The sequence below is a fragment of the Sinocyclocheilus grahami genome, unplaced genomic scaffold (assembly GCF_001515645.1).
Source record: "Sinocyclocheilus grahami isolate Dianchi unplaced genomic scaffold, SAMN03320097.WGS_v1.1 scaffold493.1, whole genome shotgun sequence".
Taxonomy (NCBI): domain Eukaryota; kingdom Metazoa; phylum Chordata; class Actinopteri; order Cypriniformes; family Cyprinidae; genus Sinocyclocheilus; species Sinocyclocheilus grahami.
The window spans coordinates 1056877-1082106 of NW_015505672.1; the positions used below are offsets into that span (position 1 = coordinate 1056877).

Genomic DNA, 25230 nt, shown 5'->3' on the forward strand with positions numbered 1-25230 from the left:
TTTAATTTAAGCAATATTGCAGGGGTTGCGTTTGTACAACAGTTCTGTAAACAAGAAACTAATATCAACCATATGCTATTTTGTATGCTACTTTAGCTATTTAACTTCTTTTTTTTTTCACCAACAAAAAAATTGTTCAGTTACAAATTGGAAAACCATATAAATAGAATTTTACGTATTGAACTATATCTTCATTACTACTCAATGTTTCCGATGTTAAGATCTGTTAAATTGTTTGGAAAAAAATTGTAGTGGCTATAGAAAATGGATTAGGATTGGGATTGTATAAATAGAATTTTCTCTGTTTTTACACTGCTAGAATGGATGTTCCGGTGACGTCTCTGAGGTCATCCGGGCTGTCATTGTATTTGTGACTGCTGGCGTCATGTGTGAAATTCCAGTGATTGCTGTTGTGTCTTTGTGTTGTTTTGGTCTTCAGCTTGCTATTTTAAGAGGCATATGCACTCTTTACAATCCTACAGCAAACACAAATCAAAGGGTTACGACTAGTTGGATCACTCTTAACTCAGCCTTATGCAGACTCTAAAGTCCACAGTATGAGATAGGTTACGTCTAGAGGTTTTAAGCCTTAGTCACTAGCTAATTTGTCTGCTGTGTGCTATGAAGACACGTAAACACTGTGAACCATCATACTTTAAATTGTTTAATGTGCTTGAGTTGAATTATATTTAATACTAATAGTACTAAAATAATACTAATTCCATCACGTGGAGACCCTCCGCCTGCCAAATCATGATGCATTCTTTGCTTGTTCTCTGATACAACATTCCTTTTTAGCTGATATCATCAAACCTTTTTTTTTACTGACTCACTTTATAGGATCCAATGACCACTTTTCACAACCCAATCAAATGCAAAAACCCTACATTTTTTCTCCTTTAATATTTTGTTGCACTCAGAAATTGATAATACTGACATAAAATGTTCATTGCACTTTTAATGGCTAGTAGTAGGGTGACTTAAATTTTTATTTGTAATTTTTTTGTAACAATCAATTTTCGGTGCATTCCTTTATGGCATGGCGTGTCATATAGGAGACTTGCAATATATCCCAAGAGATGGATGAATTACTTTTTTTGTGCCTTTTGTATCGTTACATGGAAAAGGGCAGCATGGTCTTTCCACAAAACATCTCAGAAGAAAGAAATTTTTTTGACCAGCCTAGCTGAGTAAATAATGACAGAATAAATTTTTTTTGGGGCTGAACTGTCCATTTCTCCTACTAAATAAAAAATATTAAAAAAAGGAAACTGAATTTTTTTTATATCAAAATTCAGATTTTTTTTCTTGCAGTTTGAGTTGATATCTCAAAATTCGGACAATGATTCAGAATTTTGAGATATAAATTAAAGATGACTTTTTCTCAAAATTGCCAGATATAACATAATCTGAAGAATTATGAGTTGACATCTTGCAATTTTTTTCCAGTTTTTTTTTCAGAATTGCGAGTTTGTATCTTGCAATTCTGAGTTTATATCTCACAATTATTTTTAGAATAGTGAGATATAGAATTATTTTTAGAATTCTATATCTAGATAAATTATAGAATTCTTTTTAGATAAAATTCTCAGAAATGCAAGAGAAAAGTCAGAATTAAGAGATAAAAAGTTGCATTTACCCTTTTTATTTGTTTATTTCGTGGCAGAAATGGGCTCTCATACCTTTTAGACGTTAAAATGACTTTCTTCCCATTGTGAACTAAAAGCTTGAACCTGTCAGGTTTTAGGACCTGTGGCTTCCCTGTCTACAGAGGAGGCACTAAGACATGGGACTTCTGGCTCTGACTACCACAGCAATCAATTTCTCAAAAGGAGCTGCTTCGGACTGGGTGACAAGAGCATTCTGTTTCCCCATTCAGGATTAAGCATTGGAGCAAAAGTGGAATATTGAAACATAAATATATAATTACGGCATCATCTGATTAAAGTTCTGAAGTGATAGAGAGTGAAGACGAGGAGGAGAGAGGTAGGACAGTTTGATAACACATGCATGCATTCAATACTTTACAAGTGAAGTTGTGTTCATAAATTTCGAAGTACTTTGTGCCCATAAAAATGATAAAACAAACCTGATTTTTCAGTTGTACATTGGTCCACTTTTAAGTTTTAGACTTAAACTCTGACCTGGACTTTTTTTTTTCTAATTCTTTTGAATAATGTTCTAGTTTTTATCTATATTTTCTATTCCTCTCTATACTTGATACAGAAAAAAGTGCAATTTTTAGAGCCAAAGTTTATGCATGTAATTGTATGTAGGAGAGTTTGTGACAATAATCATGGGGTAACTTAGTTCACAGTCTTCAGGGGCAATCCCATTTGTCCCATTTTTGGGGGGCTTAAAGGGTCTCCCCTCCCATTAAACTTCAGGATCATCAGGTTACCATTGCGATTCGGGCCAGAGCAGTGCTTTCAGCTGCAGCACACATGCACAAACCTCTACTCACACATGACTCATATTACCTCCAGAATGTAGCATCAGGTCAGTCATACCTTCCATATTTTTCATATCATGAAAGTACACAAACTTTCAGAGCTCTTTTTTGTTGTTCTGTTTTGTTTAAAAAAAATAAATAAATGTATCTGTGTTGTAAGGCAGACGTGACTGTAGCCATCTCAGTTACCTACATCACTCATTACTGATTCATGAGTACCAGTCATTACAAGGCATAATATGTATGGTACAGTATGCACATGGAAGGCATGAAACATTAGCATTCTTGTGAGGCACGCTTTGACTTTTTGTAAGTATGGTGCAGCTTGCATACATGCCATAAAATAAAAATGGCATAAAAAGGCAAAATTATTTTGAAGTGTTTCATACACTGTAAAAAAAATTCCATAAAATGTACGGTAAAAAAATGGCAGCTGTGGTTGCCGGAATTTTACCGTAAAAAATACGGTAGCAACATTTTAGTTTTACAGTTTTAACTTAAATTTACAGTTAAATACCGTAATTTCATTAACTGATATAATGTTACTATACCAACCTATTGAAGTACTGAAATCTGTTTTGTACCTTTGTAATACACTGATAACCACCAAATGCAGGTGGTGATGAGAAAGTCACATGATGAACCAAAACCTATCACAAGCAGCTTTTAAATAATAACATACATAGAAGGTGCACAGTGTCATTCACACAAACACTAAACACCATCATGGTAACACACATGAAACTGAAATAATGCAATAAACATTCATTTAACAACATTAGATGTAACATACAACCCTAATATACAAAACAGATTAGAAAAAACTATGAAGAAACATAGTTCTTTCAACAAAAAAACATCAAATTGGAAATGTAATGCAATTCTGGGAAAGTCAATTTACGGTTATTCACTGTAAATTATATGGTATTTTTCACTTCCAAAAATGGTATACTACCGTAAAATCACATGTAATGTCCAATACAGTTTTTCACCGTATATAGTAGGGAAATTTACCGTTAACCATTTAACAGGTTTTTACTGTAGCATTTTTACAGTCTTTTACCGTGAAATTCAGTTATTTTTTACTGTGTACTCCTAAAAGCCTATAGTTCACACAGAGAGGAAAATTGTGCCTTCATTTATTTACCCTCATATAATTCCAAACTATTTTAACCTTTCTTTCTTCCGTGGAACACAAAAGGTACTTTTCAGTGCTATTATAATGAATGGTATCTGGTGTTTGTGAGCTTCAAAAAGGAAAAGCACCATAAAAGTATCATTAAAATATCATAGTCCATATGACTTGTGTGCTATATTTAAAATCTTTTGAAGCAAACAGCTTTGTGTGAGAAACAGACTAAAATTTAAGCTAATATCGACTTATAATTAGATATTAAGTGAATGATTTGAAATCAATGATTTGTCTGTTCTTCATACAAAACGGTCATATAACTTCAGAAGACTTTTTACTATAGCACTAGTCATATAATGTAGTATGGACTACATGTACTGTATGGTACTTTTTTGGCATTTTGGAGCTTGTCAGCTCTTCACTTTCATTATATTGAATATAGTGGCTTGGATATTCTTCAAATATTCCACAGAGTTTAATCCACAGGTTTGGAATGACATAAGTATATTTTTGAGTGAACTATCCCTTTAAGTATTTATTGTAAGTCTCTAAACTAACTTACATTTCATGCTGTTTAGCCAGATGTTTATTCAGGTCAACTGCCACATTGAAAGCCATGTTAATGGACCAATGATGTTCTCCAGACACCTGACACACATACTTTGTTGTCAACAGGTTGTCTTTTGCCCTTTAATGATGATCCAAGTTCTTGTGCCATTTCTCTTTTATTAAAAAAGGACAGTGTTTGGGTAGAAGAAGCTGATCCTCTCACAGCCAAGTGATCTGTACTAGTGGCCTACTCAACAGGCTTTTTAGGGCCACCAGGTCACATACACACACGCTTCGGGAGTGAGAACAGCATTTAAATGCAATTAAAAGTAAATTATTGTTTTATATGTCTGTAAAATACAAGTGTTACATCTTGAATTTGAGATGGTTGACATAGTGATTAGCATGGAAACAGCTTGGTGTCTCACAAAAGAAACATGGATGCCAAATATTTCAAATGTTGGGTGTTTTGAAGCAGTATGAGCTAAATATGAGACACTACTGTTTAAAAGTTTGGGGTTAGTAATATTTTTTTAAGGAATGAATACTTTTATTCATGAAGGATGCACTGAATTAATCAAAAGTGACAGTAAAGACTCTAAATTGTTACAAACATTTTCTGTCAAATAAATGCTGTTCTTTTGAACTTTCTATTCATTAAAGAATCCTGAAAGAATTGATCTCAGTTTATCTCAGTTTTCAATATTGATAATAATAACAAATGTTTCTTGAGCAGCAAATCAGCATATTAGAATGATTTCTGAAGGATCGTGTGACACTGAAGACTGGAGTAATGATACTGAAAATTCAGCTTTGCCATCACAGAAATAAATTATATTTTAAAATAGAAAAGTCATTTTAAAATGTAATAATATTTCACAATATTGCTGTTTTTACCGTTTTATATAGTATCATATAGTATAGTACCGTTTTTTTTTTCCAAATGTATAATTTTTTCATAATTTTTCATGATTTAGTGATTTTTTTAAAGGACCAAATTAGGTTGTCAAATGTGGCTGTCAGTTTTGTAAATTGAACTCTGAGTAGTTCAGAAGGAAATTAAATACTCTAAAGACAAGTGACAACCATAATTAGCTGTGGTGTGTACGTGGACATTGTAAAATCAAAAGCTGCTTCCCAACTTCTGTCCGTATGCTTTGAAATGCCCGTCAGGTACTATTAAATTGGCTGTAACTTTCAAATTTCCACATCTGCCAACACATTCTCGCAAAAGGAAAAAATGTCCATTCGGCCTGAAATTCAAGAACTGAACAAAGGGGAAAACTTGACTTGCTGTCTTGCCACTGACCCTCACAAGATATCACTCTCTTTGGGTTTTTAGTCCACCTGCCCACTTTCCCACAACTATCCAAAGCTTTTCAGAGAGGTTTATGGTGTCAGCCTCAAGGGGGTTATTGGTGATAACCCTGGGCCTTCCTCCTTTGAGCCAGGGATTACCTGAATAATAACAAGAGAAATGGGTGAGAAAATCTGTGAAAGCAAATACCCCGAGAGCGAGAGGTGATTATCTGAGCTCAGACTAAATGGAAATTTACAGCTGGATTTGCAATGTCAAAATGGTTTCAAGAGGTGTTTGAAATTAGGACTGAAGAGGCACAGAAGGAAAAAACTTTGTTTACCGTGTGATAAATTTCAAGCATGTCCTAAATGGGACTCGTGTGTTCTTGGGAGTTATCAGCGAGGAAGAGTGTAGCAGGCAAGGGTAATTTCTGTCTCTTTTCCCTTTGAAGAACACAGAGACAGAGCTTTAAAGTGTCCTAACACGTGGTTTCAATTCAACGGCACTCCAATAAATAACACTCTAAATGTATGCCGTCAGTACCCATACCATTCTAAATCAGATTTTTGATATAAACTATTCAGCATATTTACCATTTCTCCTCCAAATAGTTTCCAGAGATGCAGGTGTTTGCCCATGAAATATTCTCTGACACATCCTTTTATGCCGTGCTCTGTAAACTATAGGAACATGTTGGAGGCCTTTATCTCAGGCTTGGATCACCGCCAGCCTCCTTCACTCTTTTCAACCTGGTGGAGTCTGTGGCTTCTGGGAGCTGTGTGTTTAAGGACTTGAACTTCTAATTCCCCTGCAGTTTAGCTCTCAAACCTGACATAACAAGCTCGTACTGTAGTTGCTGTAATGTCTTGTTCGGTGTTAATGATGTTAGTGGAATGCACCTGTATAGGGAAAGAATTATATGGACCATTATATCTAAGGAAAACAAACCGTTCACTAGTGGTGGGCGGTATGATCAAATGAGTACTTTTTTATCACAGTAATAATATATATAAAATTATAGTGATTTTTCACTGAAAATTGAATGAGAAAATATATTTGTACACTTGTATATTTACTTTTTAAAATGTATATAGCCATCCTGGTTAAAAGTTTGGGGCCAATAAGAGTTTTATTGATTTATTATTAAATATTATTATTTAGAAATTAATTCTTTAATTCAGAAAGGATGAATTCAATTGATTGAAAGTGAAAACAAAAACTTTTACATACCCCCCCCCCCAAAAAAAGTATGAAAAAGTGTGTCCTTTTCCAAAAAAATATTAAGAAGCACAACTGTTTTCAACATTGATAACAATAAGAAATGTTTCTTGAGTAGCAAATCATATTAGAATGATTTCTGAAAGATCATATGGCACTGAAGACTGGAGTAATGATGCTGAAATTTCAGGTTGCTTCCACAGGAATAAATTACATTTTAAACGGCAATAATGTTTCAGAATATTATTGATTTTACTGTCTTGTTGAGCATAAGAGACTATTTAAAATAAATTCCTTCCCCCAAACTTTTGAACAGTAGTGTTTGGCGATGCATATTTTGTACTCTAATTAACTAAATACTGGTGGTAGCCTACAAAGAAAAGGTATTTAATTTAATAAAATATGGCGTATGAAGTCTCAAATTTTAAAGATCACATTACATTTTACTCTCTGTTTGGATGAGCCACGTTTGAAGCTTTTTTTTAAATGGATTTTTATTTATATTTTACTCTCACATGCAAACAATATAAAGCTGTTCTGTTACACCTTCTCGCACACATCTGTCATAAAAAATTTTATGCTGGGGTTTTTCATAGGTTTTCCCTATGAACAGGTCTTACATTTCCTGCTTTAATTTTAGATACTGTAAACAATTTCTTGGAACACCATAGGAAAAAAGTGGTCCTTTTATCTGAAAAAGTTGATAAAAAACTTGTTGGTTTGTGTTCTTGCAGTCAACCAATAAATGTTGCCATGCCTTCATTTCCTGTGGCTCCAGAATGATTAGCCACATGGCATTTAGCCCATAAGCAAAGATGACAGATTTCAAATCACGCACTTTCCAGCTGGGCATGCAGCAGCCGAGCCATTCAAATGAATGGGATTGCTAACAAATAGCTTGCTCCAGGTATTACAGATCACCTTTCATTTAGTTTGCTGACATGTCTTTGGAGAGAGGGAACATGGTAGAAGTTCGAAAGATGACGGAAGTCAGCAAGACAGCTGAAATCACTTACAGCACCTTTTAAGCCCTGTTTATTTTACTTGTTGAAGAATGATCTGTTCCAACGTGACACGGATTTATTTTCACCATCCTAGCATTGGAACAAATTTCAATATTTAGAGCGGCTGAGGACAGTTGTATACATCCACCATGAAGCACAGTGTAAATCAATTTTTATTTATATTTTACTCTCACATGCAAACAATATAAAGCTGTTCTGTTACACCTTCTCGCACACATCTGTCATAAAAAATTTTATGCTGGGGTTTTTCATAGGTTTTCCCTATGAACAGGTCTTACATTTCCTACTTTAATTTTAGATACTGTAAACAATTTCTTGGAACACCATAGGAAAAAAGTGGTCCTTTTATCTGAAAAAGTTGATAAAAAAACTTGTTGGTTTGTGTTCTTGCAGTCAACCAATAAATGTTGCCATGCCTTCATTTCCTGTGGCTCCAGAATGATTAGCCACATGGCATTTAGCCCATAAGCAAAGACGACAGATTTCAAATCACGCACTTTCCAGCTGGGCATGCAGCAGCCGAGCCATTCAAATGAATGGGATTGCTAACAAATAGCTTGCTCCAGGTATTACAGATCACCTTTCGTTTAGTTTGCTGACATGTCTTTGGAGAGAGGGAACATGGTAGAAGTTCGAAAGATGACGGAAGTCAGCAAGACAGCTGAAATCACTTACAGCACCTTTTAAGCCCTGTTTATTTTACTTGTTGAAGAATGATCTGTTCCAACGTGACACGGATTTATTTTCACCATCCTAGCATTGGAACAAATTTCAATATTTAGAGCGGCTGAGGACAGTTGTATACATCCACCATGAAGCACAGTGTAAATCAGAACATCTGGGAGGAACTGGGATGTGAAGAAAACGGCTAGAGCAGGGATTCGCCATAGGAGCACTAACCACAGCCTCAGGCTCAGGGTTTGTGCACCGCAAAGCAAAGCAAAGCGAGGCTGTTTGATCATGACAGATTCACAACATCCTCAGCACTTATTTCTTTTTCCCGAATGAGTTTTCGCTCGTGACTTGTTGATAGATGACATTACTTCACTATTCACTCTGTTGTCAGGGGTGAAGAAATTTCACTTTCAAAGGCAGCATATAAGTATATAACATTTTTCATATGTAATTAATATTTGAGTTGAATACGTGTGTGTGTGTGTGTGTGTATATATATATATATATAGAGAGAGAGAGAGAGAGAGAGAGAGAGAGAGAGATCTTTTCTTACAATATAAGTCTTTACTGTCACTTTTTTACACATCCTGAATGAAAGTATTAATTTCTTTCAAAAAATAGAAAAAAATTACTGACCCCAGGCAGTAATTTGAATGGTAGTGCATTTTTTGAATGGTAGTGTATATTGTTAAATATATCTATTTTAAATAAATGCTGTTATTTTTCATTTTTTATTCATCAAAGAATCCTTGGGGAAAAAATCACATGTTCCAAAAAAATATTAAACCGCATATCCGTTTTCAGCAGTGAGGATAAATCAGCATATTAGAATGATTTCTGAAGAATCATGTGACGCTGAAGACTGGAGTAATGATGCTGAAAATTCAGCTTTGCAATACATTTTAAAGTTTATAAAATATAAAACTGTTATTTTAAATTACAATAATTTTTCACAATTATACTCTTTTTTCTGTATTATTAATTAAGTAATTGATGAGCAGAATAAACTTCTTTAAAGAGCATTAAAAACCATATAGTGATCGTAATCATATATTTTATAATAATTTTATATAATAATATAATGATTTTTAATTTATCTTATATCTATATCATTATTATAGATGTTTTGCCATTTTTATAATTACATTATTATTATTATTTTATTTAAAAATTACATTATTTTATGTTATATATAAATTAAAATGTAATTAAAATTAAAAGCCCTCAACAAAAGACGGGCAAAACATATACAAATTTTCAGACAGACCAAAATGATGTGGTCTTAAAAAGTTTGACAGCTTAGAGATAATACAGAAATGCCGTTTAGTTCACGTGCAGTGGAACTGGCTGCCGAGACCAGTAACTTTGTCTGTTTCTATGGTATATTTCTAGTGCAGCCGTAAACAGGTCTGAGGCCAAATCTCACAAATCCCTAAGACCAAAAGTATCAAGTCTGCATTCCAAAATAGTTGCTGTTCTCCACCCATGATAATTAGTCTAAAGAAGCATCGTTCCGTCTGTACACTGTCACATCAGATACCAAACATGGTTTAAAGCGAGTGATGAGACTGTCCAGGTGAAACCCGTGTGCTGCAGGAGTTTCTTTAAATACCGTTCATGTCTGTGTTCTCCAGCCTTGGAGAGAGCTGTTTTCATGACTGCAAGGCTTAGAATGTTGAAGTGTTTATTTCAGGACCTTTAACAATTCATATTTAACTGTTCCTGATGTCATTTGGCTCTTTTACCGGCATCCAGAGCCTTATTCAGATTTGCTTGTAAAGTCACTCCTCACCTGCCAAAAGTTTTGAAACAATGTAAATATGTATGTCTTTTGTCCTGGCAAAGGTCTTCTGCACTGCTTTCAAAGACAAGGTACTGAACTATTTGGGCTAAAACATTCAGATTTAGAAATTGCAATCACTGTTCATGTGTATTTTTGCATTAATTTGTTGCATTAAGTTGCTTCGGATAAATATGGAAGTCTGTTTCCACTACAAAAATACAATAAAAAAAAGACAATTAAGACTTTTTATTTCACAATTCTGACTTTTTATATCACAATAGTTTGTCTTATGATTCTAACTTTTTTCCTCAGAATTTTTAGTTTACATCTCAGAATTCTGACTTTTTATTTTCCTGTGATGCGAGTTTACATCTCGCAGTTTGTTTCCACCATGGAATAAAAAAATAGTTACTTTATAGTTAGTTTACATCTCAGAATTCTGACTTTTTATTTTCTCAGAGTTTACATCTCGCAGTTCACAGTTTGTTTCCAGCATGGATTAAAAAATAGTCATTTTATCTCACAATTCAGACTTTAATTATAATTGCAAGGGGGGAAAAAAAAATCAGAATTGTGAGATATAAACAGAATTGTGAGATATAATTACGAGGAAAAGCATCAGAATTGTGGATAAAAAGTTTCATTGTTTTTCCTCAACGGCAGAAACAAGCTTCCATAGACATTCATATCTGCTAAATTAATAAATATTAATGTGGAGGCATTTAACGGATTGCATTTTGCATGTCTTTAACAGATGGAAAAGCCTGAAATTTGTGATCTGCGTTTTACCAACAAGAACATTGTACATTAGCAGCTTGGATTAATAAATTATAACCTACTTAGGTCTTCTATATGTTCACAGATATATATAAAAATAAGGCCTTAAAAAAGATGCACAGAACCCTTTTAGTGTCTAATTCCACTAAATATTCAGCTTGTTCCTAAATCTACCAAGACCTCCTGATTCTGATCAGAAGATCCAGCACATCTGTTTTAGATTGAAATAGCCTGACAGAAGCAGTCAGATTTAGGTATCTTTGCCTTCATGCCTGCGATTTCCCCACAGTTACTCAATAGCAGCAGATCAGTAATTGGCAAACAGGAGAAAAACAGGAAGGGTGTCAAGAAAATAGGATAGTTGACAGTTGGTCTAAATTGCCTGCCATTATGCTTTTTAAGACAGCTTCAGCAAAATAACGTCCAGAGGGCAAACGAGAGAAAATCTCGGGCTCTGGATTCCAAGCAAGCCGAAGCTAGCCAACAGCATGCAGTCCTTCAGAAGCATTCACTTGGCCAGGAGCATCAATGCAGTGCAGTTTTTCCTTTGATCAACTCACCAAGAATCGAGTTGTCAGATAAGCAGCTGACTGTCTGTTTGTGCAAGCTAATTTACTAAAACAACAAGATTCCCAGACAAAAGCATTTTCTAGCTGTTTTCTACATCATTCCTTAGCTATGAGCTAAATCCTTGTTCTACTCCATATTTTTGGCAGCTCATACAAACCATTTGATTAGGCCACGCACTAATCACACGTAGTGGCATCATGTATGATCATTTGTTTCAGGTGTGAAATAGTATCTGATGGAATTAAAAATAATTTCTTATATGGTAAATAACAATAATGTTAAATTAAAAATATAACTATACATTTTTCTAAAAATCAAAAAAAAAAAAAAAAATTTTTTTTTAAGTAATACAACATGTAGGTGTCACATGTGGTTACTACAGCCAAGCGCATTTAGACAAGGACACAGTCAGAATAGTCTTTAATCCAAAATCCAAGGAATACAGAGTAGATACACAGAGAAGGCAGCCACAATACTAAGACAACACTGAGCACCGAACAAAGGAAAACACTGGGATTAAATAACAAGAAGAACTAATGAGGATAATTAACAGAACAGGTGAACATATTCAGTAACCATAGAAACTAATGAACAAACAGAAGTAAGGTCAATGGAAACAAGGAATGAAGGAATGAAAACGAAACCAAAATAGAACATGACTGTGACAGTAGGGTTATCATGATGTAAAATAGTGTCTGATGGAGTTGTGTAAATAATTTCTTAAATAATATTTTACAATTTTTAATTGTTTCTTATATGGTAAAAATAATAAGGTTACATTTAAAATATAATTTTAATAATAATAATATTTCTAATAAAAATATAATGTTATATAATTTTAAGTTTTAAATATTTTATGATTTTAAATAGTTTGTTATATGGTAAAAAAAATAATGCTATATATATATTTATTTATTTTATTATTATTACTTTTTAAATTATTAATAAACATGTAGGGCTCTTATGCCTAAGAATTTGTCTCCGGCATAAAATTAGTGTCTGATGGTTTTGTAAATTGTTTCTTATATGTTCTATGTAAATTAAAGTAAAAAATAGAACCTATTTTTTCTGTTTTGTTTACAAATCTTCATATATATATATATATATATATATATATATATATATAATTAAAATATAAATAAATAATTTTTTTTCTGAAACTTAAAACAAATGGAAACACACATTTGAATGCTGTGCTAGGAAACAACAAATAATTTTGTGAATTTGTTGAAAGTCCTTTAACTTCCTTTATATTCATGTACACACATATATTACATCTAGACAAATCACCTCAAAGAGGGTGGCACAGGTGAACAACTAAATTAATTCAGGTCTATGAAGAAAAGTAGACATTCGTAATATAAATGACTTATACACTCATATGATTATATGATTTCAGTCAGTGATGTTATTTTTGGCATTTTTTAAAAATGCCTTCTCATATTTTTATGTACTGAAGTGGTTTTGGGTAATCTTTTTAGGTTTCTTTCATTTAGAAAGTGCAAATCTGGCAAGCTTGACAAGAAAATCATCTTGTCTGTCTGTTGTGCATGTGAATCAACACTGAAGCATAGTTGCAGTTGTAGTGTAAATACATTTAGTCTGCCTCCCTGTCCTGCAGTCTTTGTTGCTTAGATGTGGCTTCTATGCAGAGTAAAAATCAGCAAATTTAGCCATAACTCATAACACAGCGAGGGGGCCCCGTACAGGGCTGTCCCAAACGTCAGCGCTCCCATTGTTGTCCAAGTAAATGATGTAACTTCTGTTTCTCATTGAGGGAATTAAAATAGTTAAATTGCACAGCTGGTGGTTTGGAGAAGTGCAGAAGAGATCTGGCTTGGGAGATGTGAGTAATATTTTACATTGATGGCTTCACATTTCAGCACTCAGACTCTTTCTCTTGTGGGAAAAGTCAACCTGTTTTCTATAGCCTGAAAACAAAGGAGAGTCTCAGCTGTGTTTTTAGAAAAAAAAATATCAAAAAGATTCTCATCATGAGACCACTGATGCATTCAAAATGTTTGTTTACTGACACGTTACTTTTATGCACTGAAAACATATCTACCAGTCCAACAGCCGTTAATGAGTGACCGACATTTTTATAGATGTCATTAGCTACTGAGTGTCTGTTTTTATTGTTTTGACCTTGTTTATACTTTTATATACATATTCTATTTTTCTTTGTAACTGCTCTTAGCTTAATTTTATAACTTTAACTCATAGATTAACAATATGGATATCTCCATATCTCTGTCGATATCTCCTCTCAGGCAAGTGCTACGTTGTCATTATATCTTCTTTCTAAGAAAAGTCTGTAAAAATAGGGTATGATGTATTGTATTAATATGAAAGAATTCACCTTGTTGATTTTTCACAGGGTGTTTTACACACATTTTGAATTATGCTCTGCACTGTGTTGTGTTTTAGGATTAAAGGAAATGTTCAATGTAAACTTAGACAGTACCCTTTCCCTTTTTTGCACACTTTTTTTCTTACAGTGTTACCCTCATTGTGTTTTATGCAAACATACACATTTAGTTTACTGTGATGTATTGAATAGTGTTGTTGTGAATTTACAACATCTCCACAGTAACGTTATCTAGTTGGCTGACATGGATTAGGTTCTGTCTAAATGATTTGTGATAGTCTTGGAAGCATCATTTAGTACTTGTAAAAAGTTATAAACAAATGAGTAATGTTTTGGAATGTATGTCCTCATTTTCCAGCAAAAATGCATTTAGAAATTTACAACTGTGACGGGGTTACATTACAGCCAGTGTTGCAATATAATTTTCATTATATGTAAACTGTAATGTAAATTCTAATAAATATTTTAATAAATTGTTAGTTGTAAATAGTTTCTGTTAGTATTCATTGTAAAAATTCAAATTAAATATATATATATATATTTAAAATAATTAATTTATCAATAATTCCACCATTCAAAAGTTTGAGTAAGTTAGCATTTATAATTTGACGACATTTCTGCTTTGCATCACAGGAATGAATTACATTTTAAAACTGTAATTACATTTTAACATTTATTTTAAGTTGTAATAATATGTCACAATATTTCACAAATAAATGCAGCTTGGGTGAGCGTAAGAGACCTTCAAAAATATAAAAAAATATATTTTGCTCAATTTAATGTTTTTGTTGAATAGAAGTATTAATTTCTTAAAAACAATAAAATAAAATCATACATACGCCAAACTGCTGAACTGTAGTGTATGTAATTAAATAATGAATCATGTTACAGCAAAAGAGTTGTCAGTAAACAAAAAATTGTATTCATTGTTGAGCCCGGCTACTTCTTTTGATTCTCTCTTTATGTTATTCTCTGGAGCTTGTATAAACTTGATAAATATTTGACTTGACTAAACTTTAACTGTCATATCTGTTCATCACTGCCAAGAGACAAAATGTAACCGTTTTAGGCAGTCCTGGGAGAGGCCTGAGCACCTGTCTGATACAATAGCCTGAACCTTACACTGTGTATCACACACATACAGCCTCTGGTTACTCGCTCTGACAGAGGAAGTGATGTGTGTGCATTCCGCTGTGATGACCCGTCCTCACAGGAAGAGCAGGTACTTCATCTTGATCATGTTGACCTGCTGGGTGGCTGCAGAACACTAGATGCACTGGTGTGTGCATTCAACTTTAGGACTTTTTACTGAATAAAAACTTGTTCTTGTGTTATTCAGTTCTTACATAATGGTTTAATGTTATTTCAATGTTAATTTAAGGTTTCTATATTAATTTATTTCATATATATATATCTCTTTCTCTAAAGGGATAGTTCACCCAAATATGAACATTTTCTTAAGCTTTATACACCCTCAGGTCATCTATGCAGATGAGTTTGTTTGTTAATTGGCACAGATTTGGAGAAATTTACCATTACATCACTTACTCGCCATTGGATCCTCTGCAGTGAATGGGTGCCGTCAGAATGAGAGTCCAAACAGCTGATAAAAACATCACAATAACCCACAAGTAATCCACATGACTCCAGTTCATCAATTAATGTCTTATGATGTGAAAAGTTGCATGTTTGTAATAAAAGATTATATTTTTAAGACGAGAGTTTTTAACTTCAAACCGTCACTTCCGGCTAAAATACGAGTCCTCAATTCACAATATTGCTTTCTCCAGTGAAAAAGTTGTACTGTTCAAGTTCTGTTTGCAAGTGAAAACAGTCCAAAATAGTTCTAAACAAATATGTTGATGGATTTTGATGTGAGAGGACAACAGGGATTATTTGGGCCAGAAGAGATGGTTTAAAGTTGAAAATGGCTTGATGGATTTGATTCTTACAAACACACTGCTTTACACTTTAAAAGATGTTAATTGGTGGACTGGAGTCATGTGGATTACCTGCAGATTATGGTGATGTTTTTATCAGCTGCTTGGACTCTCATTCTGATGGCACCCATTCACTGCAGAGGATCCATTGGTGAGCAAATTATGCACTTTTTCAAAATTTCTAAATCTCTTCCGATGAAGAAAAAACCTCATCCACATCTTGGATGGCCTGAAGGTGAGCAAATTCTCATAATTTTTTTTTTTGGGGGGGGTGAACTATTCCTTTAATTATGTATGTAATGTACCATTATGATAAATATTTCTGATAACTCTGACACTAACTTGGGAGTCATGGGCTCGGATTTTAGGCCTGGATTTTTTCATTAGAAAAGTAATGACACATCTCATCCATGAGCTGCATGATATCATTTATGTCTGTAGCACAAATGGTGTTACTCACCAAAGTTTCAAACTTAAGGTCAGGGGTTTGATCATGTTTTACATGTAAGTCATACATGTATGTTTATGTCTAATGAAGATGAGATATGGATATCTTTCTTCGCTGAGCAGGGTGCTAATAGGGTGTTTATGTGATGGTACAATAATGTCCAGTTATATATCCAGAGCAGATTATATGCCCCCACCAGCGATAAGTCTTTCACACCATTTCACAACAAACTTAGTACAGCCAGTCATTTAGATGTGTGTATGTGAGTGTGTTTGTCTGCATTATGTCCTTGGTTGGTTTTATTAACAATCACAAATTTGTCAGTGAAGCATACTATAAATTATTATGGTGGCAATTAAATACTTCAGTCATTATTTTTAATTGCTGTCTGATCAGCTTTTTCACTGAGGCCAAGCTGCCTAAATAAATGTTCTTTATATCTTAACATATTTCCTTCTCTAACTGTAAAACTTAGTATATGAATACTGTATATATGCCATAAGATTTATGATTTCCTCCTGGCAGATGATAGAACAAGTGGAAAATTATAGACTTACATGGAAGGAGGGACCTGAGCAATATATATATATACTGTACATACACACTTTTATATGCTATCTTAAACTTGTACATTTTAAATTTTGATTACACATTTTTAAGAAAATATTTTACAATTTTCTAATATACAAAAAATAAAAAAATGGTGTGATTTTTTTAAATTTGTAATAAAACTGTAAAGTAAAAATATGTACAAATATGAAGACTACACACACACACATAGATATGTATTCATTTTAATTTTACAATTTCATTACACATTTAAAAATATATATTTTACAATTTTCCAATATTCTAAATTATCTAAATTGCAGTGAAATTCCTTTTTTTTGGGCAGTTTTCCTTATTTCTAATATATTTTAGAAATAAGAAAAGCCACCAAAAAAAAAAAGGAATTTCACTGTAATTTAGATAATTTAGTAATTCCTTTTTATGGATTGTTTGATTGAGTTCATTTATTTGCACCTTTGAATTGCTGAATTAAACCCATGTTTTCCATCGGAGTATTTTTCTTACTTTTAAGATAAGTTTCATCTGACTAGCTTCTTTTTTGACAGGATGGTCCGAACATGCCTGCCTTTTCACCTCATCCTAAATCGCAATGATTTTCATTTTATGTAATGTCATGTGACAGCTTCTCGTGAAACTATGTGGACTATAGCACGAGTCTTCAGTGTGCACTAAAGTGGATGCTGCCTGTGCACAGACTACTAGTCCACAGGCCCAGGGCCAGCACAAAGCCACGCTTCATCTCTGAGCTCTGCCACACATGAGTGCTTAAAGAAAAGCTGCCCTGCAGGCGCTGGAATCCATAGACCTGTGGAGGTTGCAGATAAGGCAGTGCGTATGTGCGCTTTGGAAGGGCTCACGTTACACGCTGAAACCCATGTCACTCAGGAACTGTTACCATATGAAAGCAGACTGTTTTGGAAGGAGCGCACCACCTGGCTCGGCTCTTTGTGTCAGTGTGATAGCACCGGCTATGCCAGAAGGAACGTGTTAAATTGTCTCTATCACAGCTAATGAGTTTGAAGTCAGTGGCTGAGGATTTCTTAGACCACCTCCGCAAACCACACAGAAAGGCTGTGATCCAAAGCAATTTATTAGAGGCTTGTGTATGTTGTGGCAGTCGGATGGTTTGGGTCTGGGGTGTAAGCTGATGTGTGTCACATTTGGGTTTTTGGTCTGTCTTGCTTGTCTGCGCGTGTCACGCTTGAGCAGTAATTTGACAGTGATTACTACATCACTCAAAGAAGATGTTATTTATTCACTGAAACATGGCCTGTGAGGTCTGAAATGTGCATTTTTCTCCCAGCATTTCACCAATGGAAGGAAAGTATTTGGACGGATGAGGTGTTTCACCGTGTAGGAAAGAAATAGGAGTCGTAGGAGATCTTTTTAATATGACAAATCTTCTCGGTCTGGTGAATCATCTTTTGTAAATGTGCTTGAATGAATCGATTCACTAGAATCCAAGGCTGCATGAGCAATACACATGCGGTAAATGGTAATTATATGAAATTACAGCTTACTTCATACTTTTCTGTACCTCTCTGCAGAGGAGCTGGAAGCAGAAGATGCCACGCTGGTCGATACATGTACCATGAGGAGCACAGGAGAGCTACGCTAAAGACAGACGGGAGAAAACAGTTCACCTGGACACATTTCACAGGTAAACACACTATTTTTTTTCTTTCTTAGCACACGATTACCTGTGTAAAGCAAAAATATAAACCTATTTTCAGTTTTTAAAAGTCAAAGCTATGCCATGCTAATTTGTGGCGGTTCATTCAGGTTGTGCTGACACACAAGTCTGAGGGATTTCTACCGCTTGAATAGCTGTTATAGAATAGCTGTCAATTACAGTAGGCCTATCGAGTAGTAAATTAGACATGGTACCATGGTACTACCATGGTTTTGGACATCTACTGCTAATGCTAAAATATTACCATGAAAATTGAAAAGTTTATAGATATGGTAATCATTCAGTATTATGGCATATACTGTATCAAATGCCATGGTATTACCAATCTGATATCATCAATGTACCACAATAGTGTCAAAATATCCAGTTGAAGAGACTATAAAATATTCTCTTGTTTGGTATTTTTGTTAAAATATTTATTACATTACATAATCGATTCTTAAAATCGATTAACTAGGTATTATATATATATATATATATTAAAATATTTTAAATATATGTATGTATATATATATATATATATAAAGATTTTCAGCTACAGATGATGATGATGTGTGTGCACATATGTACAGTATGTATATCTTTTTAATATAATTATGTAAAATATTTTAATATTATTTTCTTTTTAAAATGTACATATGACCATCAATATAATATAAATAACTGTCTACATAAAAGTAGAGAACAATTTAATATTTGTATTTGAATATATTGTAATATTAAGTATTTTTTCATATAAATACTAATTATTTTAAATATATGAATCAGCCAGTATTACAAGTAGATAATACTCTTATTTTACAGAATTAAACAGTTTCTGGACAACTTTTGTCTGTGCAGTTAGAAAAAGTACCAACAGTTATTCTATTCTATTGCACATTATAATGTTTTGATGCCTGATTTCACTACTTGAAAACAAGTACCAAAAAAAGGTACCAAAAAATTCTTCAATCACAGATATTTCAGCATGTTAAACTGTAGATTGGAGCTTTATTGAGCTTTTTTTTTTCCATTTAAAAAAATGCTAAAACTGTAGATCTACAGATATCAACCATCATGTTGTTGATCTACATTTCTTTGGCTGCCAATTACTGTATACCTATATCAGCCAAAGTAATATATATAGTATCTGTGCATCGCTATGCAGAAGAAAATCTAAAGAAATCTGGCATTATATTTGTATGTTACCACTATGTCTATGTGGTAGTTACCACTATTCTGTGTGGTGAAAGCTAACATTAACCTGTGCCGTACTCAGGTCACGTTGAGCCCATGCGGTGGTCCATGCTAGCCCTGCTGCTCTTGTCCTGCAGCCAGATGTTTGCCCAGCGCCCAGGTGACATCTGTCCACAGAACGCCGACCGCAGACAGGATGATGTCACGGCCAACCCTGTGCCGACCGTGGATCCTAAACTCTTCATCAAGAGACGGTACCGCTCACCCCGCGTTCTCTTCAGCGAACAACCCCCCGACTCAGAGCCCGCTGGGCACCAGACAAGGAGCAGGGCGAAGAGGAAAGCAGGAGCGCCTCAACACCGCGGAGTTTACTCCGTCTGTGAGAGCGTTAGCACTTGGGAGGGAAATAAAACCAAAGCTACAGACATCTCGGGCAACGAGGTCACAGTCTTGCCTGATGTTATCATCAACAACTCCAAGAAAAAGCAGTACTTTTTTGAGACGACCTGCAGCAGCAGACGGACCGGAGGATCCGGGTGTTTGGGAATCGATGCACGCCATTGGAACTCGTACTGTACCAATTCACACACGTTTGTGCGAGCGCTGACTTCATTCAAGAAACTGGTGGCGTGGAGACTCGTAAGGATCAATGTAGCTTGTGTGTGTGTGCTGAGCCGAAAGTCTTGGAGACAATGACAAACTGTCATCTTTTCAAAACACCAGCGCAGGCCTTATGATATTAAACTCGATATTTCTCCATGTGATGATGGATATTTTCCTTGTGCAAACCATTGAAGACAACTTATGATATAAAACAGACTGTCTAAGGAGAATAAATATGATGTCTTTGACATAGGACACTACAATGGAATGAGTTGGACTTCAGTTTGTTTTTTTTTAGTTCTTTTTTTATGCATTTCTGTTTTGTTCAAATAATAGTTTTCTTTTGCAGCAGTACGAGAACATGTACATACATTGTTGTGTGTGGTAATTGTTATTTATTAAACTGCATCATTATTGTCTAGTTGATTTTGTGTGTATAAAGAGATGAGGTCATTTTAAAGGAACATTCTGAGCTAAATACAACTTAAAATTACTTGAAAACCTCAGTCTCCGTTCATTATAATTGCATTGACCTTTTGTCTTTTTTTTTTTTTTGTTCTGTAGAAGAAATAAAGGTATACGAGTTTGGAACAACATGAGAGTGAGTAAATGATGACAGAAATTTCACTTTTGGATGAGCTTATTGTTAATGTGACTTCAAAAGTAACCTAATTTACTTCCTAATACATGTTCCTGGTATTATTGATTGGTGCACATTATTTAAAAAAAAAAAAAAAAAAAAAATGACTGAAGGACTTTCATTTTTGGCTGATGTCACCAAGTCCCTCCAACCACTTGTCAACAAATTTTCACAGACAGCTTGTCAGTCAGTTACCAATGGCTCAGTTGCAAGAAGTGTATTGTCAAGCGTTTTCTTAACCTTAGGGATTTCTTACAAACATTTACTGGCCTACATGTTCTTGTTGAATATCTTGACTAATACATCATCTTATTAAAATGGTCTGGAAATGGTAAAAAAATCAGTTTCATGTTGACTTAAGCTCTTTCGACAGCATTTGTGCTTATTGTGGTTACTACAGAAAATAATTTCACGTGAAAAAAATAAATAAAATAAATAATAATGTGTTTTCCACAATGCACTTACTAAAGCCTAGTAGACAAGCATGCAGTAATATGAATAACCCAAAAAAATGAAAAATTTTCATTATTTATTTACACTGGACTTGTTCTAATGCTGTACACACACCCAAACGTTACATGTTAGCATGAAACAATAAATGGTTTAGTAGAATAGCTTATCAACCACCTAAAAAGGTTAAAGCTACCTGCACTTAGTATTTGCACAACAATACCAGTTAAAAACATTGAAGAAAACCAACATAACCAGAGGTTTATCCACCTAAAAAAGTAAATCAATTACACCTACTAAGTGTAAGTTATACCATAAAATACCTTTATCTTTTTGCTTTTTAATGCTGACCCACCAGGCTTCCACTGTAACTGCATTACTCTAAATATTTCACATTGTGAATATTCAGAATATTCCTTTAAATTTTTTCCATTGTGCTGTAACCCCCCCCCCAAAAAAAACCCCAAAACATTGAACTTTACAGAACAGTCTCAGTTTATTTTCTGGTTTTGATGTAAAAAAAAACTGTGACTCAGACACGACCTTCAACCATGTGGCAGAAAAACTAAACGGTCGGGGCAAATTTTGTCAGACACTTTAAGTAAGCCAGAAAGTTTGTTGAAACTGTCGGTGGGACAGACCTCACGTCTCAACAGATGTGCCTCACACACATGGAAACGGACCTACGCTGGAATGCATTAGATATTCCCCTTCCAGACTAGAGGCTTCCACGTGATGCCTTAGAGAATTGGTCTTGAGAGTGAAAATCGTTAAAAAGCATTTCTAACAACCACAAACAGGTGTGTAACTCCAAACAGACTTTGAATACATTTGTTTAGGCAGCATGTGGAATTCTTAAAAAACAGATGGATCGCCGGCCTGTGAGACCCACCTCGGGTTTGATTGTGTAAACAGAGGGAGACCACATGCCAAAGGTCAGGTGCATGGCCAAATGATGAGGTCATGTCTGGAAGCCTGAAAGCCACAGGTCTGCGAGGTCAGACATCAAAGTTCGGGTGGAATAGGCCTAATCAACAGGATTGTTAGGTTTATTTATCACATCACCCACGAGGTCCTTCATCAGCAATATAGTGCGGGTCAAGTAAAAGGCTCGTCATTTCAAACAAAGTCACTTTCACACAATCATTTGCTCTCATTAGAAGAGGATATTTTGTGGTCAACAGTTATTTTACACAGTTCTGTGAGCTCAGATGAAGAATGTGAGAGAATTTTCCTCACGCTCATGTTAATGGAACAAACAAGCGTGTCTCTAATTGTTTGTAGGACAGCTCCCTATGGAGAGTCTGCTGTGACAAATCCAAGAAAGCCCCTTTTGTTTAATTCACAAAGAATATTAACAAGATTTATGAACTGTGGATGGTATACCATAGAGATTTCAAACAAGGCTAAGTCCGCCCTCCGCGTGCGTACTACAATGTAGGATTTATCGTCTTCAGAAAGGCTGAAGTGTCCCTAATTACACTCACATAAAGTCTCAAAGTCTTAATCGAGAGACAACAGTGAATTAAGGTATCGAGCGCGATAAGGTGTACACTGTAGGCTACAGCAGTGGTCTCAAAACTCAATTCCTGGAGGGCCACAGCTCTGCAGAGTTTAGCTCCAACCAGCTCCAGCTTGGAAGTTTCTAGTAATCCTGAAGAAGACCTTGATTAGCTGGATCAGGTGTGTTTGATTAGGCTTGTAGCAAAATTGTGCAGAGCTGTGGCCCTCCAGGAATTGAGTTTGAGACCACCGCTGGACAGTAAACAGAGCTGGATGAACCAATTCAAAAACAAACAAATGTCGCCCTCTAGTGGTTCATCAGCAAATCTACGGTCGATGAGGGCAAGTAGGCCTATTTAATGTTGACATTTTCTTCTGTAAAAGTATGAATGAGTGCCTTTTTTTTTTTTTTGCAGAAATAAGATTCCAGATGTAATTTCACTCAATTTTACTGCCACTTGGCCTACTGTAGTACACGTGTTTGTACATATTTTATCAGTAGAGGGCGCACTGCTCTTACAATAGCCTTTCCGGAATTAATTTATCTGTTTTTTCCCCTCTATGGTGTTTAATTTAAAGTAACATAACTAATTGCTCATATACAAACTATATTAAATATCACATGTCCTGATTTTATTGCAGCTCTATAGAAGGCTTTTCATTCATTTATAGGTTTACTTGATTCATAGCAAATCATGTTCTTGATTAAGCCTGAGATAACAATTAACAATCTTTTAAAATAGTAGCATTTCCACTTTGAAATTAATCAGAGATGACCACAATAATTCCCTTAGTAAAAAATGAAAAGAAATATAAAACAATTATAACAAAGAAATATATAAAACAAAGAAATGTTAAACATTTCTGTAATTTTCAAATATAGCCTATTTATTATTATTCTTTTCAGATTCACAGATTTTGCTGGCTGTATGAAACTTCATAAAGTTTTATAAACCTAGCTGGTCATACTTTGAGAGATAGGCTGAACTCTTCTTTGTTGGCCCAACTTGTGTTTTGACATCATTGTATTAAAGCATTTTAAAGTTTATACAAAAACAGAGACAGTCAAAGACCTCTACCATAGTCTAACTATATAATTGATGTATAATATAGAGTCTGCTTTTATATGTTTAAATACAGAAACACCCATGGGTTTGGCTTTAGTAAAATGACTATCTCAGCGTGTCCTGAGTTTGACCTCAAACCAGCAGACAGTGGCATCCTCTCACCAATGAATGACAGTGATTGTGACTGATGCATTGTGCAGTGAGACAAACCTTATGAAAGAGACTCAATAATGAATACTCTGAATGTCTGACCACATCATGAAGGCATTGTAAATTACACCATAGGTTCAAACATAATGCCTGACAGCAATTCTGAAAACTGGAAAACAATGCATTCTCATTTAAAAAAAATATAAAAACAAACTATTTTAACATGAAAATACATATAGATGTTTTAAAAATCCTATTAAATATGTAATTTTTATATCTTTCTAAATTCACAGCCAAATTAAATCTGGTCATTCTAGCTGTCTGTCGGTCTCTCATAATTGTTACTGTAGACATATGGATGGTTCTAAAGACCCTATCTCCGGCAGAACAGCCATTTCAGTTTTTCTCAATTGCTTTGGCACATTTTTCGAAACAATCTTAACATTCTCTAAACTGAGTGCAAATGTCACAACTGTTTGCTGGAACTTCATTGCATGTCTGCAAAATGTAGTTACTCACCCAAGACATTTCATTCATGCGTCAAAACCTAGTTATCGTGTCAGTAATTTGGCCAAGGCCACCAAAAATATAAAGTATTTTTGTCATTGTGTGAGCCACACTGGTCAAAATGTTTAGTTGTTTTTGCACCATCACAGTCAACCATGGAAATGAAGGTTTTATAAAAAAATAAAAACTGATATTTGTTGAGTCAATAGTACATAGAGAAAAAAAATAAAAAATAAAATAGGTATATGAACATATGTATATGCAGTACATTTATTTGTACGAATGCATTACATAAGTGAAATCTTGCTTGTCCAATTACTGTACATTTCATATGTTACCACAAATACTTCTTTTGAATACTTCAAAAATTATTCTTAGTGGACATCCTGTCGCTCTTGTTGGTCAGGCCAAAGATTTATCAACATCACATCTGATGTTTTCCATTGCCATGCACCGGGGAGAGAGAAAAAAAAAAAAAAATTTGAACGCCGCACCCATCCCCTGCAATGATCAGCTGTGATGTCCTCACATGCAGCATTCATGGCATCCAACAGAGACATCTGATCTTGTGGTCTATGATCATATACTTTCCACCTCCATGCTGAAAAAAAACTCTTCTATTGGATTTAGGAAT

At 34.5% G+C, this 25230-nt stretch overlaps 1 protein-coding gene across 1 annotated transcript; it reads left to right on the forward strand.

The window, feature by feature from the left end:
• The first annotated feature begins 1832 nt into the window (after positions 1 to 1832).
• On the forward strand, positions 1833 to 20553 carry LOC107554201 (nerve growth factor-like). The gene is made up of 3 exons (XM_016236641.1): positions 1833 to 1986; positions 18355 to 18467; positions 19759 to 20553. Exons 2-3 carry the CDS (start codon positions 18392 to 18394, stop codon positions 20370 to 20372), a joined length of 690 nt encoding a protein of 229 aa, XP_016092127.1. The 5' UTR covers positions 1833 to 1986; positions 18355 to 18391; the 3' UTR covers positions 20373 to 20553.
• The last annotated feature ends 4677 nt before the right edge of the window (positions 20554 to 25230 follow it).